General features: G+C 39.5%; 2 protein-coding genes across 8 annotated transcripts in view; both read right to left on the bottom strand.

Moving 5' to 3' along the window:
* The window catches only part of mprip (myosin phosphatase Rho interacting protein), a 48682-nt gene extending 47450 nt beyond the window's left edge, over window positions 1-1232 (bottom strand). For all 3 annotated transcript variants that reach the window (XR_002665021.1, XM_022742411.1, XM_022742412.1), the window contains exon 1: window positions 369-1232. Coding sequence is in view for 2 of the 3 variants with exons in the window: in XM_022742411.1 (XP_022598132.1) it covers window positions 369-488 (120 nt within the window). In the remaining variant the exon portion in view is untranslated. The remainder of the gene's footprint in view (window positions 1-368) is intronic.
* Window positions 1233-2938: 1706 nt separating this feature from the next.
* On the bottom strand, window positions 2939-17951 carry LOC111220071 (actin-binding LIM protein 1-like). Of its 5 annotated transcripts, XM_022743020.1 has the most exons (21): window positions 17867-17951; window positions 14331-14474; window positions 12661-12844; window positions 12426-12535; window positions 11227-11353; window positions 11003-11096; window positions 10701-10788; window positions 10476-10534; window positions 10226-10279; window positions 9609-9686; window positions 8634-8804; window positions 7956-7985; window positions 7683-7812; window positions 7426-7509; window positions 6546-6593; window positions 5763-5827; window positions 5618-5663; window positions 5499-5506; window positions 5102-5176; window positions 4559-4639; window positions 2939-4361 (listed from the first exon to the last, which is right to left on the bottom strand). In XM_022743020.1, exons 1-21 carry the CDS (start codon window positions 17877-17879, stop codon window positions 4248-4250), a joined length of 1803 nt encoding a protein of 600 aa, XP_022598741.1. In that variant the 5' UTR covers window positions 17880-17951; the 3' UTR covers window positions 2939-4247. The 5 variants fall into 5 exon arrangements, with proteins under 5 accessions (XP_022598741.1, XP_022598744.1, XP_022598745.1 ...); XM_022743023.1 differs by lacking the exon at window positions 5102-5176; XM_022743024.1 differs by lacking the exon at window positions 7426-7509.
* Window positions 17952-19224: the final 1273 nt, after the last annotated feature.

Raw genomic sequence — 19224 nt, 5'->3', positions numbered from 1 at the left:
AGGGATTTATTATTATTGCATGTAACGTTATAGCAAGTTTTAAAAAGATTTTAAAGACATAACTGTAACCCAAATACAAGCAACTGACAGTGGGCTACTGTGCTGGAAGGCGTGGAGCTGGGTGTAGGCCTATATCTGCATGAATTAAGGTCAATATGCGCCCTTGGGCTGGAAACTAATTATGTCCAATTAACCTAACCTTTGCACTTCATGGTCTGTTGACATGACTCAAGTCTTTGAAATGGGCACATCAAACGGAAAGATACTAACGGACTTCCTTTTTCCATTACTATAAGTTACACAGACAATATCACAAGAATGAAATGCTATAATAAACCTAAAAAATAAATAAAAATAAAAAATTTCACCTGATTTAAGTCTTCGTCGTTGAGCAAATGTGATTCCCTGGGCTTAAAGCAGTTCTGGCATTTACTTTTGTTGAAAATGTTGGCTTGAAATTTCCGACAGGGGTTCTCTTTGAATGACATGGTTGTTGAAAAAGGTGACACTTGATGAGAAAAGTCTTTGTTTGAGAAACAAAACTGCTCAGTTCTCGCAGGCAGGTGGGTTGATGTCAACTTGCGGATGGAGAAATATAAAGTAACATAAAGTATAAAGCATGAAGTCCGTTAAATAGTGCGCTGTTCACCTGTCCTAGGTTACCTGAGGCGGTGAGTAACCTCTCGTTAAGTGATATCTATGAGGGTCATCTTGAGCGAGGGGTCGCCTCCCGCAGCTAACGTTGACCAGCTAACTTTTGTTGTTGTACACAAGCTTTCTAAGAAGTTAATAAGTTGTCGAAAGCGAGAAGAGATGTGCGCGGTCTTTTCCTCAGTCACGTCCTCCAACGAGGTGTGGACGTTTCACAGGTGACATTCCGGGCCTCGAGCTCACTGCAATGGTCCCGTCTGCCTCCATCGGGCGGAACGGCTGTACCGAGGGAGGGAGTCCACTTTGGCCCCTCTCTCTCTCTCTCTCTCTCTCTCTCTCTCTTTCTCTCTCTCTCTCTCGCTCTCACTCTCTCTGCCTGTCTTTCTATCTAACAAGTGATACCGCAGCCATTGCCGTTAAATCTATGTCACGCTTCTAACGTCTCTGTTCAAGGCCAAACACCGTTATCCAACTTTAGAAACGCCATCGACGCGGCTGTCATGCCGATGGATACATAGCGTCGGGTCTCGTCTGTCGTAGCAGCCTTCTCGCTGGCACTGGTACGCAGTCTGTGGTTGCTGTTTACGTGAAAATCCTAGCCTGGGCCGGACAGCCAGTAGGTGGAAGGATAGGGAGGTACTCAGGAGAGACTGGAGTGGTGAGTGACAGTAACTGCGACCAATTGTATACAATAACACGCCCACAACTGAGGCCTCGTCCAATAGAAAGCCTTAAAAATCTCCAATACTTTCTCTCAGGCTAGGTGGGCTTTAAAGAGCCCATCACAACAAAAACTTAAAACTGTGGTGTTATTATTAATAATAGCCTGAGCTAATATTTTTCATTTCGAATTGAAAGGACTGACTTTGATCTACATTTATTCAGGCTACCCTTATTGTTTGTGGAGGTTCTTTCTCTAGATTATATTGTTTTTTGTTTTTTTTGTGGTGTGCTAATCTACAAAATCCACAACAACACAAGAAAGAAAAGAAACAATTGGTTGTTAAACAGTCAAAACTGCCTGCAAAAATTGGCATAAGATGATTGATGAACAAGAAAACACACTGACTCTTTGACCTCTCATGGAGTGTAAGCCTGTGTGAAGAGGTTTAAACCCATAGCTGGTACTACACAAAACATGACCTACTATTAAAGTGACAAATTTAGAGTAGGCCAACAAAAGGCCCCAACAGCAATTAAACTTTATCTAGCCTTATAGATCTAATACACATACAGTGACATAACAAGTAATATGACATTCTCTTTTGAGAACAGCAAATGAGTAAATAACAGAAGCTAAGCATACATTTTAAGAGGCTATTTTTACACTACTACTACTATTACTACTACTAGTACTGTTACATGAAATGTATAAGTAAAGAGAAAGATGTCTCAAATATACTGCCTGAGTATAGGCTTATACAGTCTAGCAGGTGTTCATTTTAAACATGGAAAGTAATCCTAGTGTGGTGTTGTGATTCCAGGCTCCAGAGCACCATCTGTTGGTTTTAAATTTCCAGTGGCAAGGCCTCAGACCAGGTCAAAAATAAAACAAAAAAAAAACATGCAAATATATCAGAGACAAATCTAATGTGATAGATAGCAGGTGGAGTTTAGTCAGTATATTTTATATTATTGTTATATTATTATATTTTCTTCAAACATGCAACTGGTTTTACATGTAAAAATATGGAGTGTTGTGTAATACAGTGATGTTATGAAATTTAATGCAGTGTGTTAGTACACCACCTGTTGTCTTACTAGAATTTTTCCACAACAATGGCTTCTATTATTACACTGTTAAAATAGAGTCATGGAACTTTTGCAAGATGTTGCTAAAAGTAATGGAAGAGTTTTAAACTTACTATAGCAGGTGAATGTGGAAAAAGTGATGTTTGGTTTCCCCTTGCATGTGTTCTCTGCAGGGCCTAGTGTCTCTTGATTTTGACAGGACAGGAAATGGCCTAACAGTGAATTCCTGACTGACTCTGACTGAAATTTGCATACTGCAGAGAGAGAGTAGTAACCATGAGGTTATTTCTGCAAAGTACAGATAATCAGATCAAGAATATCTGTTGTCATGTGCAGGTTCTTTGAAGTCTACATGAAAGTGAACAACCATATTTCAAGGTGATGATCCAGACGGTGAGATTCTCCTGGGAGACGCACCAAAAACTTGTAAAATAATCCCAAAAAAAAATGTGCTCAAAACACTCGACCACACACACAACTTCACTCATCCAGTCAATGAAAAGCCACTTATTTACTCAACCTTTAAGAAGTGCAAGATTTTATTTAGGGCGCTTAAGGTGGTGTGCTCAAACAGCAGCATATATAGTTTTACCACAGCCAAGTCAGGGTGAAACATACAACAAAAAGAAGCATTACATCACCTTAATTATTAATTTAACAATCCAACAAAGCACATTTCAGTGATAATCTATTGACAGAAATACAATTCTCACATATTTTCTCTATTGTTTGTGTAGCCAGGAAACGACAAAATATAAGAAAAATATAACATCACATACCAGTAACAATGAGAACATGGGTAAAATGCATCCACTTCTTGTGGGAATAATTAACTTTCTCTTGTCAGAATTACATGTTGATGACATGCTGTCCATCTCATGTACCCAATCACTGCACTATAGATCAGGTATCACGGGAAGCGTTATTCATACAGCACTAATGACCGACAAAGGCTTTAGACTATCTTTAACCAGCTTAAAAACATTGTAGACATGAGTGGGACTGACTTTAAACACCATAAGCACCTTAAACACTCTCAGACTCTAAAGTCTAAAGTCAGTAATTCTCTATTTTTCAGAAGGCAAACAGAAAAGTGCACCAATGAAAAGTGTTTCAGTTACAGTGTGTTTGTGTTGTAAATGTTTCGGGGGCCAAGCCTTAGCAGCATCTTGCCCACCATCTTGTAGTTGTCGTTTACAGATATTTTAGGAATAATTACAACATTAGTTGTACTCAAAAACTTTGTCATTTAACTTTTTTTGCACAATTATTCCTAAGCAATACAGTCTGTGAGCATTTTAGTGATCTGGCGCCCTCATCAGTACAGTGAGAACACACAGACTGCACTTTTTAGTTAGGCAACTAAGATCAATGAGTTTAGGTTAGGTTACTGAAAGATTGTCAGTCTGAAACAGGATTTAAAGCCTCAAAGAAGAACACATTGCTTATTGCCATTTCTCCATACTTTCTGCTAAGCTACATAAACATCACACTACCTGCTCCATTTATGATTAATGGGCATAAATTATATATTCAGCTGAATCGTCCAATATGAACGTAATTCCTGGGGAGACAGGGCTGACATAAGAAAGACGAATAATGGCTATTACTGAAGCCAATACTATTGAGTTCTCATGTTCATATCTGCTTTAACCATTATTCATTTCAGTGACCTACAGAGACTAACTGGGAAACACAGTGTTGTGGCTCTGTAAAGTTGTGACTTGTGCTGTTTTTAGGCAAAAGATTTCTAACTTTTGTGCCAAATGCAAAGATATAAACATAAACGTTTTATCAGAACTTGACATGTACTGCATATTAACGATGAATTACAACATCAGCATTTAGAAGAGATTTGCCTTCTTCTTCATGTCATTACGTTTCCACAGTGGAAGTCTGTCAAACTGTTGGATCTGCATGCCGAAGATCTCAAAGAATGAATCTGGGGAAAGGTGGCACTGCAAAGGAGAGAAGAGAGAATAAAAGAATGACGTTATTGTGGAGAAGCTGTACTGTATCTCAACTTGCTCTGTAGCTGTGGATGGTTTCTAGCCTGCATGTGTGTGGTATTTCTTATTCTAAAATAAAACTTACTATTACCTCTTATTAAAAAAAAAAAGAAATCTGTGTTGCATTGCATGAATGCGTTTCTCACCTCAAGTCTTGTTCTGTCAACATCCTTTGGAAGCTTCACTCGTCCTCGATTAGTAACTGTGAGAATTTCATAGGGGTAGACCTTGACAAAACAAAGACTGGTTGAGAATGCTTTATAATAATCAATATATGATGCATCGAAACACAATCTCTATTCTATGAGCTGTGGAGATGGAGTTAGAACGTCTTGTACCATGCAAATATGCATCTGTTGTAAAAACCAGCACACAGTTAGCATGGATCTTTGAAGTCTTCAGTCTTCATAGAAGAAAACACTGTCAAGTGTCAAGGTCCTGCATATATCAGCCTTTGTCAAAAGACTCTAAAGGAAGGTGATGATGAAGTTGTCCTTGAAACCTCAGCACTATCCTACAGCTATTAATCTAACAAGCTCGTGTTTGAAATCTATCCAAAGCTCCACTCAACTGTACTGAAGTATTATTTGTATTTATTATTGTAGCTCTTACATGCATATCTTTAAAGGTTCATGTGTCCAGAACATGATAAGTCTTTAAAACAACACAAATATACAAATAATACTTGCTTTTGGCTCCAACAAATTAGGCATAGACACTCCTCTCTCCAGTCTTGCTAATGGATGTTGACCGTCATGGATGAGCTTCAGAATGAAACACATGCAATAGGAAAATGTCATGGCAGGATTAATCACTTCAAAGCTAAAGGCCAAACGGCCAGATTACTGTCAGTAAAGCATATTTAAAAGATGTGTGGTTAAAGAGTCAGTTATGTAATGGGTGCAACTCATGAATCAATGAAGATATATACAAGCACATCTGTGAATTGAAGCTGAGTTAACTGCACATTTCTTTAAACACACAGACAGTGCGGTGAGGTCAGTCGTTTGGAAGTGCAGTAAACTAAACAGGGAGAGGAAGCATAACCAGGGATTCAAGATCACACAATACTCCATTAGCACATACCTTAAAATCTGAAAGGCAAGGGAAAAGGAAAAGCAAAAGCAACACATAATTAATTTTTATTCACTGATTTAATATTGTAGTGATTGACAACATCCATGATGAATGTCAGAGACACTTACCTCTGAATCTGTCACTGTTGTAGTGGGAGAAATCAGCTGATTGTGGCTTAAGAAGCAAACATTTTTTTATTATTATCATTTTTCATATTTTCTTCTTCAAGTTTTTGATTTAGTAAAACTTAAAAACAAGTGATGTCGCTCTTACCGGATGGAGGCCATTACGTCCGTATCCAGGCAAAGAGGATGTTTGGGATGTAGAGGAATTTGGATCTATGTGAAAGTGAAACAGCAGTTAGATTATCTCACCATGAGACGACTCACACTCAGTCTCAACACTTAATTAGATCCAAATTAGATCAGACTTACTGAATAAACATAAACGTACCAGATAAGCACCTTGCCAAGTTCTTTTCTTAGCTTTTTGCTAAGTGTTCTGCGAAACTGACTTCTCAGTACTGATCTATTTTTATATTTATATTTTCCATTTTATTTTACATTTACATTGAGGAGCTCATTGTTTAGGTTAGACTAAGTTACCTTCAAAACTGTTGACCAAATTATTTGCCATCAACTCAAATGCATCGTATGCTGACTTATGGTAGTTACACCACAGTTATGGACAGGGACAATGGAGGCGTGAAATCCTGCTCATGGAATCCAAACAGTCTTTAGCTGCTCTGCTGTTTGGGTCTAACCAACCAATGATGATGACATGTGTGTGCAATTAGAAATAACTGAAGCTCAATATAAATGTTCCTTTTTGCTCATAATGTTTTCTACATGAGTATTATGTTTTACTAGCTTTACTATATAAGCACAAGTAAGTAGAGTTCAGACAATGAGAAAAAACTCAATGTTATCAATGTACAAGACTACAAATATATATTCTTAAGAACAACATAACTGAGATATCCATTGGCAGTTTTAAATTTTATTTCAGTCATTCGTATGAAGTTTGAAAATATTAACTGTAAGCGTCAAACTGTACCTTGCTGTTTATAGATTGGAGGCCGTCTGTACATGTGGAACCCTACATCTGCAGATAGAGAAGAATGCAGGGTGAGCAGATCATTCATTCCAACATATTACACACAATGTAGATGCAATACAGACAATTGTCAGACTCTGACTAAATAAAGTTTCATTGCACTCACTACAGAAATCAAGGCCATGTTGGCCGTAAGTGGGACGTGAGTGATCTTCAGTTTCCACCAAAAGCGCATGCCAGCGATTACTGTTCATAGCTTTTGATATCTCCTCCACAGACATGATAAAAACAGGCTTTAAAAGAAAAAAAATCACAGCAATGCTATAAATAGGCACGGCTGTAAGGTAATGTCTGATTGAAGTTTTGACACATGCACAGGGATATTTATTATTAATATTTAATCAGTCAAACCAGAGAAAACAAAAGAAGCAAAATATGCAAAATTGGGGAAAAGAAGCAGAAAGGAGGAGACCAGTGAAACAAGCATCTACTGTAGATGTTCGCTGGTGTATTTATTCTGTCTGGGGCACAAACTGCTGTGCTGTCTGCTCGAGTAAAGCTGAGATGTGATGAGTCTTTGTGTGCAGCTGACACTCTCTGTGAACTTTGACCACTAGATGGCTCAGTGTTTCTAAGAAAAATCATCTCTGTGTCATCCTCCTCTGCATGTGTGATAAATTCCAATGCTGATGCAATTTGCTGTTAGTAATCTGGGTGTTGTCTAAATGTTTATTCTGCCATTGCATTCACATACTGTGCTTTGTAGTTGACTGGATAAAGTAGCGGGATATAAATGTTGGATAGGAAATACAAAGATGCAAAATGGAGGAGAAGGGCTGCAGAATAAGTTGGGGGATGGGAGTCGAGGTGGGGGTCTTACCTTGAGGGAGAAAGTGGTGGCATAAAGGGGAAGCGGAGCAGGTGTCATTGTTGCCAGAGAATAAAGAGGGAGAAAGCATCACCCCTGCTTGTTATTCCAGAGAAAGAAGTGGGAGTAGTGACGAGGAGAGGAGTTGAGGAGACAGAGGAGATAAGGGAAGATGGTGCAACAGAGAAAAAAGTGAGCAGAGGAGGATTCATCTCTCTGCAAGCGTGATACGAAGATTGAGCTCATTCACCTCTGCGTGCTCCTCTCACCTGGCCTATGAAAGTGTTGCGGTGATCTGGACAGGGTCGGGGTGTAGCTGTGGCGATTGTATAGAGCAGGAACTCCAAAAGGTCCATGGCTTGCAGATTTTGGTATGCATTTTCTCATTTCGAAACTCTCCTTTAAAATAGACACACACATAAAAAAAGAATTGCATTAAATGCGCTTACAAATGAAAACTCATTTGTGTCAATGAATGTTAAATGCATATGATACAGAGAGTATGTGACCTTGAGTGTGAAAAGTTAAATAGAAATATTCACCTCTGTGGTTTCAGATTCATTTCCTGTTGACTGAATCAGAAACAGAAGGAAAAAAATCATTGTATGTGATTGAATCAAACATCAATATACATATTGTAAGTTCAGGTAAAAACCTTGTATCTCCAAACTTGTCAGATATGGAAAAAAAAACAATCTTGACCTCATCCTAACCACCATCCATCTGTTTTTTATTATTTAATTTTATGAGATGAGGATGTGTATAACATTCGCTAAGTTTGGAGTTATGAGGTTTTCACATGAAGACAGACATATGAAAGGTAGAAAACAAAAGGATTTGATTGTAAAGCTACTTTTGGCTAATTATCCCACATTCGTTTCTGGCAGCCTCTCTGCAGGCTCCTTAACACAGTAAACAACAACTAATCAAAAATTGTTTTTACCAGTTAACCCCATATTAAATGTGCATTGATATATATTTTTTGACTGTATTGTACATTGCTATGTACAATACTGGCTTTGGCCAAATTCTTAAAAATGTGAGATGTAAGCAGAGAGCAATATTCCTGTATATCTGCTGAGTTTGACTTAAACATTTAAAGTATTTTGTTATTGTAGAAAGTGAATATTGAATGAATATTTAAAGACCATTTTTCACAAAGAATGCAATGACACACAAACATGTCACTGGATATGACTTGGAGCATTGAATGAAGTTACCTCTGTGGGATTTTGCCTGTCCTGTCTGTTGCCTTTGTTGTCCAAAGCAGAGGAGTTGTCGTTCACAGACTTATAGGATATCATATCAGGATGCTCTATATCATATATAGCCTTGACTCTGGGAATTGCTGCTAAGTCTCGGTAATCAATGATCTCATTATCTACTTTTGCCTGGGACCAGGAGAGGGAGGAGAGGGAGAAGACACAGAATATGGGAGATAGAAGGCTCAGACAGCACAGGTCAGGTGAAAGGTCAATGGTTGCTTATTACATCATTTCAGGGAGGAATGAAACTTTAATCCCACAACACCACGTTTGTCTGAGTATCACAAGTGAAGCGAAAAGATTGCATCACTGTGCGAAATGTCTACCATAATCTGTTTAACTGTAAACTTTATTTCTCAAACTTTCAAATATAAAGAAGGTCAATTGTTATAGGCTTGTATGTTGAGGTGACTTGTTGGGGGTAAAGTTTACTCCATCATAGGATACTGGGTGGAGGAAACAAAGAGATACTGAGGTGGTTTTTCTATTCAATTTCAATCTGAATCTCCAATGCATTCAAATTGATTAAGCAAATAAATCTAAACTCCTGTTCAATATGTGGTTGATTTTCTCAGTATATTTATAAAATAATTGAGAAAATATATCATCATTCAACCACAATTGAAATCACATTTTTCTCTCACAAGCAAGATGAAACTAGTTCCGATCAGTCAAGGTAAAGTAGAAAAAGAAATGTTTACAGAGAAATGAAATAGCTTTCAAGATTTGTTTTTTTTTTCTTTTTCCACGTCTTTTTTCCATATTTTCCTAATTGTATTCAGTTACAGTCAAAAAGAATTGTCTTGCAAGAGAGACACTCTGTCCATGCGGCTCCCCTGTATAAATAAAGGGATAAATGAAACGTAAATCAGCCCACAGTGAACTGTGCACCATGGAAGATGCTGAGCAGATGTTGTCACCAGAACTTACACAGATAGTTCGACCAGGACTTCCTGGAGTGCATGAGCCCGGCCTGGAACAGGAGCTTTCAGACGAGGATCTAGTGGGCTGAGGACAAAAAAAAAAATAGCTGTGTTAGTTTTGGATTTACGGGATGTTTTAACTGAGAAACAGCTTCATCTTCAGCTTGTAACATCCTCTCTCAGCAGCTCATTGCATGCACACAGAACTTGATGCTTGCATTATATGTGGACCAGTTTTCCTTTCACATAGATAGCGTACAGTGTAGGCCTGGTACAAAACAGCATATGTCCAATGTTCTATATTGTTATTCATTTAAAAATGACACACTGCTGTATATTATATTGTGCAGATTGCAAGGCCAGATATTAACACAGCCAAGCATGCAGCTCTGCCAACAAAGAAAGTTCGCTATGCTACTTCCTTTTGAAATGTTAATTATTGCACATATAGTGTACCAGTGCTCTACAAATTAAAAGCTCTTCTAGCTAATCATTCTCGGTGCAAAAAAAGCAAAGTGTTCATGTTGCGTTTGAAACAAGCGCATGTGGTTAATCTCAAACGCTGAGATAACGGCCTCTGGTAAACCATCAGTGCAAACAGCAGACCAGCTTCACAATATTAACCTTAAGTTCATGTGGGGGGAAAAAGAAATCAAGAGGTGTTTTTGGTCTGCCGACCTGGGAAGGAAGAGAATGTGTAAACACATTATATAGTAAAGTCTTACACAGATATCACACTCTGATCCTCTTTGTAACAGCAGTCACAACAGCTGGATATTAACAGCTTAGGAGTGAAATCATGTCACGCTGCCTCCAACATGTTAAACTCTCACACATAGAAATAAGGTTGAGTGTTAAGTTCGGGAGAACTTACCCTGTAACTGTCCTCAGTTCTGCTGCTGTCCCTGCAGTCCGGGTGCCAGACTGTCGATCCTGTGAACACTTCGCAATTAGCTGCTGCATCTTACACTTACAGTGATACTGGAACTCCAAACCTTTTGTTATCTTTAACAAACAAGGCTTTGAATTTATGCATTCATCCAAGGCTAAATCCATATTTTGTATATTAACACAATGGTTATAATGGCTATAAACAGACCTTGCAGATACATTTCTTCTCCTTCTTTGAACATTTTGTCACATCGGCTGCATCTTGCACAACTCGGGTGATAATGTTTGTCCCCTGCCTGGAGCAGATAATGAGGAAGGTAAAAAAAAAGTGTCAGATGGACTGTAAACATACACAAATCGCACAAAGTGTGCATGCTCAGAAATCAAATTACAGTCACACTCAGAAGTGATTTTACTTTCATTGCCATAGGAAGCATATTTTTTTTCTATGGACAGAAAGTTGATATTTGTGCTGAATTTAAAAGTATACAGGAGCATGACTCTTCCTACCTCAAGGACTTTCCCTGTTATAAACCTCTGACATGCTTCACACTGCACCCCAAACTGAATCTGGTAGTCTCTCTCACAATAAGGAACACCATCTCTGAAAGACAAAACATTAAATATTAAAAGACACATTTTCTCATTCCTGATATGATGGTGCATATTTACAAGTGTAAGAGCAGGTAGGCAGAGGATCATGAATAACAGAGAAGGTGGGCATTTGCATTTACTTGCTGATGTATTCTCCGCTCAGCACTTTCCTGCAGGCTTTGCACTTGAAGCAGCCCAGGTGCCACTGGCCACCGAGGGCTAACAGAGCCTGGCCATTCTTGATGTCTCTCCCACAGCCACTGCAGTCTGAAAACACACATACATATTCCTTGAGAGTGAACATTGCACATCCAACAGACTCTTTTTTGAAATTCATATTAGACTAAATGTATTCGGCCAGTTGTTCTGGTGATACTGTATAGTTACTGTATATTAGATCCTGTAACTAATTTTCTCTAATTATTTGTTTGTGATTTATACACGTATTAACTGAACATTAAAAGTAAAAGTCCATCTGATATCACAGAACTAGAGCTAATGCACTCACTCTTTGTGCTTATCTCTGTAGATTTTTTTTTTAAACATGCACCTTTCTACACAGTCCTGCAGAGAGATCCTCTTAATCCAGAGGCTTTGTGAGTCTGGATCCTCTATTGATCCCTGCTGTATATATAGCTGGTAGGTGGATAAGGTCAAGCTGAGATGGAGAGTTGAGTTCTACAACATCTCTTCGTCCATACTGAGTCACTGGCATGGCAGGGTACCAGGAGAATGAGCAGATTTGTAAGGTAATGTCAACTCAGTGCTGTGGCAAACATATGTCTCTCTGTACCTGGAGGAGGTCAGAGTGGTATTAGGGGCAACATTTAGCCTGCATTCCTGACAGTGTGTGGACTTTCAAGACCTTACAGGTAATCTCCCGGGTTCAAGCCGAAAGTGACGGCTCCTGTCAGGTCCTGCAGAGTCATGATGATGATCTTTGATGTTCACATCTTTGCCCTAATGACACGCAAATCTCTCATGAATGACCTCAAATGACCTACTGGCTAGTTTCAAAAACACACTGGAGCTTGACCTCAAAACATGAGGAAGGAGCTACACACACTGGAGTATAATCAGATGTGTCACTTGCAGAAAAAGTGTAGAGATTGTTATCTCTCTATGATGAAGACAGTTGACAGGTGGCACAGACCTTGAATGACTCCACATCACAGAATAAAGTAAATAAACAGGCAGCTGGCAGAGGTCCACATGTGTTCATGTGACTGATCAGACTCTTTCATCTAATTTTCTACTTTCTATTCATTATTATATATATAAACTATATTATTTTTCATAAACTGTACATCATACTTAGATTATGAAAGAATGCACTCACTACTGGAATGGTTGATGTCGTTAGGAGTGGGAGTCACAGGCCGAATACATCGCTGACACAGGCAGTCTTTTCCATTGAAGGTGACACAATCCCCAGCAGGAAAGGGCTGCCTGAGAGGCAGAGACAGAGACAGAGGTATACCTCCACAATTCTTTGGAAAAATACTTACTCTAATATTCCTCTAATATTCTTAAAACTAAAAACCCAAATAATTAATAATTGTTTTCACAGTTACTTGCAAATGGTGCAGGCAAAGCATGCTGGGTGATAGGTCTTCCCCAAGACTGTGACCACTTCTCCCTCCACAAATTCCCCGCAGTTGTTGCAGAGGGTGCCGTGAAGCCTCTGGAAGTCCAGCGGACAGAGGTAGTCGCCATTCTTCATGAAGAAGCCGCTCTGACCCAAGTCACAGCCACACACTGCACACACACACACAACAGACACAACACACACAGACACACACACACACACACACACACACACACACACACACACACACACACACACACATTCATACAGGGAGCAAGAGAGATTCAGAGACTGAAAGAAAACTTCAACCAAACAAGGAGCATCATCCTGATATTAGCTACCTCAGTTTTATTTTGAAATCCACAAACTGTTTGACTTTATATGAGCCAGATTTCACTCTAAAAGCATCTTTCTTGATTTATCCACTAGCCTTTTGTAAAAATAAAAAAAATAAAAACATTTGGACAAGGTGTTTGTATGTTCTTATATGTGATACACCTGCTTTATATAAATATATTTTTTAGTTTACATTGTTGCCTTTTGTTAGGATATTGTTACAAGGAGAAGTTGACAACAGCTACGTAATCTATCAAAGGGATGACATCAATGCTATTTGGGCTGTCTGACCTTATGGTTATTCCAGGCTTGTTGAAGGGTTGTTGTTGTGTTGTCTGTCTGCACGTTTTTGTGTCCGTGTGTGTGTGTGTGTGTATGCTGATGACATGGAGGCAGCTTTTCTCTCAGCTTGTTTGGAGTCATTTGATATGACCAAAACCTTTTCCGACACTGTGCCTCGGAACCTGCCACAGCAGAACGCACTGAGATGCCAAGGACAGATTTATGCTGCTCTATTCCTGACCTGCTGTGAGACACTCACAATGGACATGAGTTTTATTTAAATTTTCTATTTTTAAGTCTGATTAAAACAAGCACAAACACGCTTCAACATTCCATTAACCCACAAAGTGAGACAGATTTTTGTTTGACTTATGATAATAAATGCATAATAAAGCAAGTGCCCAAACAAATTAAGCAAATTCTGAGTCTGTGAAACCCACAGACCCTTTGCATCCTCAGGTCTTCCCACCGTTAAAATACTGAATGCTTCTCTGCTCTGAAAGTCTCTTTGTCTTCTCTGCGCTGTAAACAGCATCACAATGCGATGAAAGGGCAACAACACGAGAAGCTTGTCAGTGTCGATTAGTGGGGACAATAGTGTGTTGGGGGAATATGTTTTCCATGAGGCAGAGTAGCTCTGGTGAATGACCGTCTGACGATCCAGGAGGTTCTCACAACAGCCCATTGTACATGTAGAATGTTTTGTAATAAACTAAATCTGATGGCAGCCGCAGGATAACTAATGAATGAGGAGCAAATTCTGCTCAACTTTAAACTCATCTGCTGAAAATAAGCTGTTTTCATGCAGCAAAAAAAGGTAAAATGTGACTTTTGTTACTGCTTGCATACAACTGAGTCCCCACCACAGAATGAATGCATTATTAGGCTTCTTATGCCACTCATGTTACAGAGCAGCTTTCCAATCCACCCTTGACCTTTCCTGATAATGTATAAAGTCTATCCTGACAGTGGTGTCATTGCAAGACACTCCAAAAGTGCATGTGCACCTGCTCACATCAACATAATGATGGTACTCACCTTTGCAGGTAAAGCACTTTATGTGGAAGTGATTGTTCTGGACTCGCAGCACCTCTCCTTTGCATTGCTCCCCACATCTGAAGCACTGAATGACCCGCTTTCCTGCCGGAGGGTCTTGGTGGCAGCCATCCTGAGTCAGCAGCACTACAGCAGCAGCAGAAACAATACGTCAATCAGTTGAGTCTTGACTGATAAAAACCACAAACGTCGACCTCATGTCGGATTTACATGGAAAGTCAGGGGAGTCATTAAGATTCAGCATCTGGGGACCATGATTTTCTGCACCAAATTTCATCCTATACTATTTGAGAAATTTGAGTCTGGACCAATGAGTAACCATCGTTCTCTCTCTGTCACAGTAGGTTTATCCTTTTTTTTTTTTCTGGTCGAGCAGTTCATTACAATACAGTAGTCCCTGAGAATTGTCCATTCAGTGCTTACATAACTGAACATAATGTCCAGGGACGCTTTGTTTTGGCACACAAACACACACACACATATACATACATACATACATACATACACAAACGGGGTCACAGTAATCTGTAGAGGCTTTAATCCAAGTGATTCCTGCCTCACAAAATCAGACAAGAGCTCACAAATAAGCCATTATTTCTCTGGAGAGGTAAAAACACTGTCAGCGTGGGTGTTTGCTCCTGTGCGCCAAACCATGTGTCATACTGTATCATGTGGCTCTGGAGACGAAAGCTCAACCTCATTCTTTCTCCTTCTGTCTCTTTCGTGTTTATATGGCAGCAGAAGCGGTGGATGCCTGTACAATCTAATCACAGCCCACTTGAAAGGTCCTGAATGTGATTAGCAGAGGAGAGCGAGGGAAGAATGTGGCACGTCGAGAGTCTCCCCGACGTGTGGACACCCCAGCGCACAAATAGATAAAACACACAAACACACACACACACACACACACAAACTTAAATTCACTCATGAGGCAGATAACAGCTTAAAATATACCTTAAGTTATTCAACCAGAACAGAGAGATTTTCACACTCGTGAATGTTGGAAGAGGAAATATTTTCTCGACTGTTCTGGTTACCTAACTCAGCCTCGTGAACACTAAGAAAATTGAGTCAAGCACCTCTGGTATGTGGCCCTTAAGTCTGCCCCACTACAGGAGAGATTTGTTGCTATAGCAACAAACATGTCGTAACAAACTAGATTAAGGGACCATGCCTTCCAAAGGTTAATGTAAAGTTCACCATAAAGCAAGTGTGTACATTATGCAGTGTTGTGGCAATAATTACCTACCACAACGTGCCATCTAACTGCAGTGCAAACTGTGTTACTGATGACAAAGAGTCGTAATCCACAACATACCTGCTACAGCTGTAGGAGAGACTGCTGAGTTTTTACAAGTGCTTGTGCCTAAATCTCCAAAAGCAGAGCAACATTACAAATCTTACTGTGACGTTTTAAATAAGCAACAAGCAATACTTATTGTTTGCATCATGCAAACAGGCATTAGGGACACTAATGTTGAAATTTTGACATCATATCTGCCAGCAGAGCAGCTTTGCTAAAAGCTATGAGGTCAAGTCCACACTGTGATTGGGATTCTACACAGACACAATGTGCATATTATGCAATCACATAAAAACTTGTGAACATTAGTGTTATCTCTGCCAAACCTCCAAATCCTACCGGGAATACGACACGTCCTTCTGGTCGAAGGCTCCAACAATTACTGACCTTTGTCCTTAAACAGCCCAGATATTTGGTAATGACAGAGCTGTGTTGCCAACACTAATTATTGCAATCCATTTGTCATGGGGAAATGCACAGAACTACTGCAACAGTTTAATATTCACATGACAGGTGTGTCTGCGCTGTTATCTTGTATATAAATTCCAACCTTTGTATGATTTAAGAACGGATGTGTGGAGTCCTCAGATGGAAAGTCCAAAATGTCTTCCAGTCTTTCTTGATCTCTCCCAGAATGTGAAGCTGATCCGGTGTCAAGTATTAGCAAATGGTAGATTTAGAAAGACGGCAAATGGAGAGAAACCTGAGACGGACAACTAATCACACAGGCCACTATCTCCAGCTATGAAAATCTGTGTGTGTGTGTGTGTGTGTGTGTGTGTGTGTGTGTGTGTGTGTGTGTGTAGTGTGATGTACTGTATGTGTGTGTGTGTGTGTGTAAAGAGTGAGGGAGTATCTACATTAAGTGTCCAGATTTTTTAAGCACTGATGCTATTTTAGGTACCAAGTAATGAGATGTAAAGTATGCATGGTACCATACTATTATATTTTTTGACCATACAGTGAGGTCATTTACTTTTACTACAATACTATCTTTGTTTCAATGATATTAGCGTGTGTGTCTGTGTGTGTGTGTGTGTCTTTTTAGGAATAACTCATTGGTTGAATTACTTGCTGTTTACAAGATGATGTTATTGGTGATAATGTAATAAGCTTTAAGTAAAGTGTTTTCAGATTCAGAGTTTTTAGTGGCTCTGAGTGTTTTCTTGGTTACAAATATTTTATTTCACAACACGAGGTGGTTATCATGCGCCTGTATGTCAGGAACACCCAGTTTCCCAGGAACATGACATCACTAAATATCATCAGAGTTACAGATACTACCGCTGCAGAAAAAAAAAACAATAACTGTGAGATGTAAATGTAAAAGCTCATATAAACTACATCCAGCCAGTGTCAGTGCAGCGATTCCAGCAGTTCCTGAAAGGGAATCAGACTCTGTGTATCAGATCGGCAAATGGCAGGAGGCTCTTATCTGAACAGCCACCAGTCTGGTGAAATGAATGACAGTGTTTTTTCCATGATGCTGTCACAATAGATGATCGGTTTGTTGCCTGTTACTACAAAATTGAATAATCAAGGCAAACAACTTAATTCAGAGGTATTGCTAAAATCACATGCTGGTCTTACCCAAGCCTGATGCTCTACGACAAGCTGCAACAGCTGTGTTTGCACTTTTCCCCACTTGGCCACCACAGTTTTGTTTTGTTTTTTATCTCCAAATGTAGTTTCTAGATTTGGGAATGTTTGGTTTGAGAGTCTTAATAGATCAAAAATATAAAAAGTAGAGCATTAAATAATGTAACTGTTTTAAGAATTCATAGACCGGAGCTGTTACACATCCAATCTCAACCTTACCAAATAATAACAATGTCCTGCCTAGAAAGGACTTATGATAACACTGCAAAGTATAACACAATGTATAACATAAGACCATTATGGCTCAGTTTGCATTGAGCAGTCAAGACAAAGTTAAAATCCATAACCAGTCAAATTAAACCTCTATGGTGGCATCACATAGAAAACCAAAACACAAGAGGCACAGAGAACAGACAAAGTGAAATACACAAAGGTGTTGAGCATTTAAGTTACAATGAAAAAAAATATGTCACATTCTTCAGAAATGATCGTTACTGTGGCCAAATATGTAACCATGGATCAAGACATGACAAGAATTGGATACTTCATCACAAGTTGCAAACAAATTATATAAAGACAAACATAAAGCAATCTGCAGATAAAATGAAATGACTACCTTTCTCTTTCATGACAGTTGGTTTCTGCTCTTTGTTTCTCAGGGCAGCGGATCAGAGTGAGGAGAGGAACTAACTGGACTGCTGGTCCAGAGGAAAAGGGGGTGGTCCAAAACACAGAGGGCAAGAGTTATTGTGTGTGTGAGTGTGTGTGTGTGTGTGTTTGAGAGAGAGAGAGAGAGAGTGTTCTCAAAGAGTACAGTAGGAGTGGCACTGCAAAGTATTCTTATTCGTATTTCAAGACTTGAGATGTGAAAAATGTTTCCCAGATATTGTTATTTGTTTGAATAAATGTCTGATTTTTGAGAGAACTACTCCTTCAATAGCCAGATAATGGACGGTGGCCTTTAACGTGCAGATAAGTGACTTGTAGTGTTCCTTTAGTGGTAGTATCTGTGAAATGAATACAAAGTCTTTATGTTTGTGTAGAGGTAAGAAGGGGTTGGTTAAGATGGAGCCAGAGGGTTTCTGTCATAAGGTACATCTTCGAAAACACTTCTAATCTCCAAATAAATTGTAGCACATAATGACAAGTCATTCATATAATAATTAGTGGAGCTACCTCAACTAAAGGATACCACTCATCACAACCACATAAAGAAGGGAATGATTCAATACCTGCCATCTCTGCAGGCATACCAGCCAACTTCTCACACAGGATGTAGTCATCAGGGTTGATGAAAGGCAGCTGCTCCATCATGGACTGTTTAGGAATGAGGTAGAGAACTTCTGCAATTTCACCATCTTCAATTATTGACATACGCCTGACTGAGTTCTTCCTCTTGACCCGGTCCAAAACGACCATTTCATTGCTGTGGCTGGAGCCGCAGATCCTGCCCAGGCTGCTGAGGTTGAGAAGGCTCGACATGCTCGCGCTGTCCAGACCGTCAGCCGAACGGTTAAGGCTGCAGATGGACTCCAAGTGAGAAACCATGAAGCAAAAACCTCAAGATGTTAAAGCCTTCTGTTGAATGGCAGGTATTAAGTTGCTCTCTAAGACTCTGTGACTGACTCAGCGTGTGTGTGTGTGTGCATGCGTGTGTGTGTGTATGTGTGTGTGTGTGCATGCGTGTGTGCCTGTGTGTGTGTGTTGTCCATCAGGCGATCAAAGACTAACTCCTACCCCCCGACCCTTAAGAAGATTAAGTGAGGTATATTTTTAGGGTTTATCTTCACAGTAAAAAGAGGATCTGAGCTCTAGGAAGTCACTATCAAGTAACCTTCTTCCCTCCATTCCTGTGACTTTGACAGATATGTCATCACATGAGATGCATTCCTCCACTGGGGCACACTTGTAAGAGGATTATGAGCTGTACCTCTGTATTGTATCATCTATTTATGTATGTATTACAAAATAATA

Source organism: Seriola dumerili, unplaced genomic scaffold (genome assembly GCF_002260705.1).
Source record: "Seriola dumerili isolate Sdu_G_001 unplaced genomic scaffold, Sdu_1.0 BDQW01000068.1, whole genome shotgun sequence".
NCBI classification, from domain to species: Eukaryota; Metazoa; Chordata; class Actinopteri; order Carangiformes; family Carangidae; genus Seriola; species Seriola dumerili.
This window is presented reverse-complemented; position numbering and strand designations above follow the sequence as displayed.

Bases quoted from the DNA above. Each gene is read 5' to 3' on its own strand.
- LOC111220071 (XM_022743020.1), bottom strand. The intron at 7,986-8,633 runs GTAACTTCATTC...TTTCTGATTCAG, and splicing joins ACAGGCAAAATCCCACAGAG to TCAACAGGAAATGAATCTGA. The intron at 6,594-7,425 runs GTAAGACCCCCA...CTCTATCTGCAG, and splicing joins CCACCACTTTCTCCCTCAAG to ATGTAGGGTTCCACATGTAC.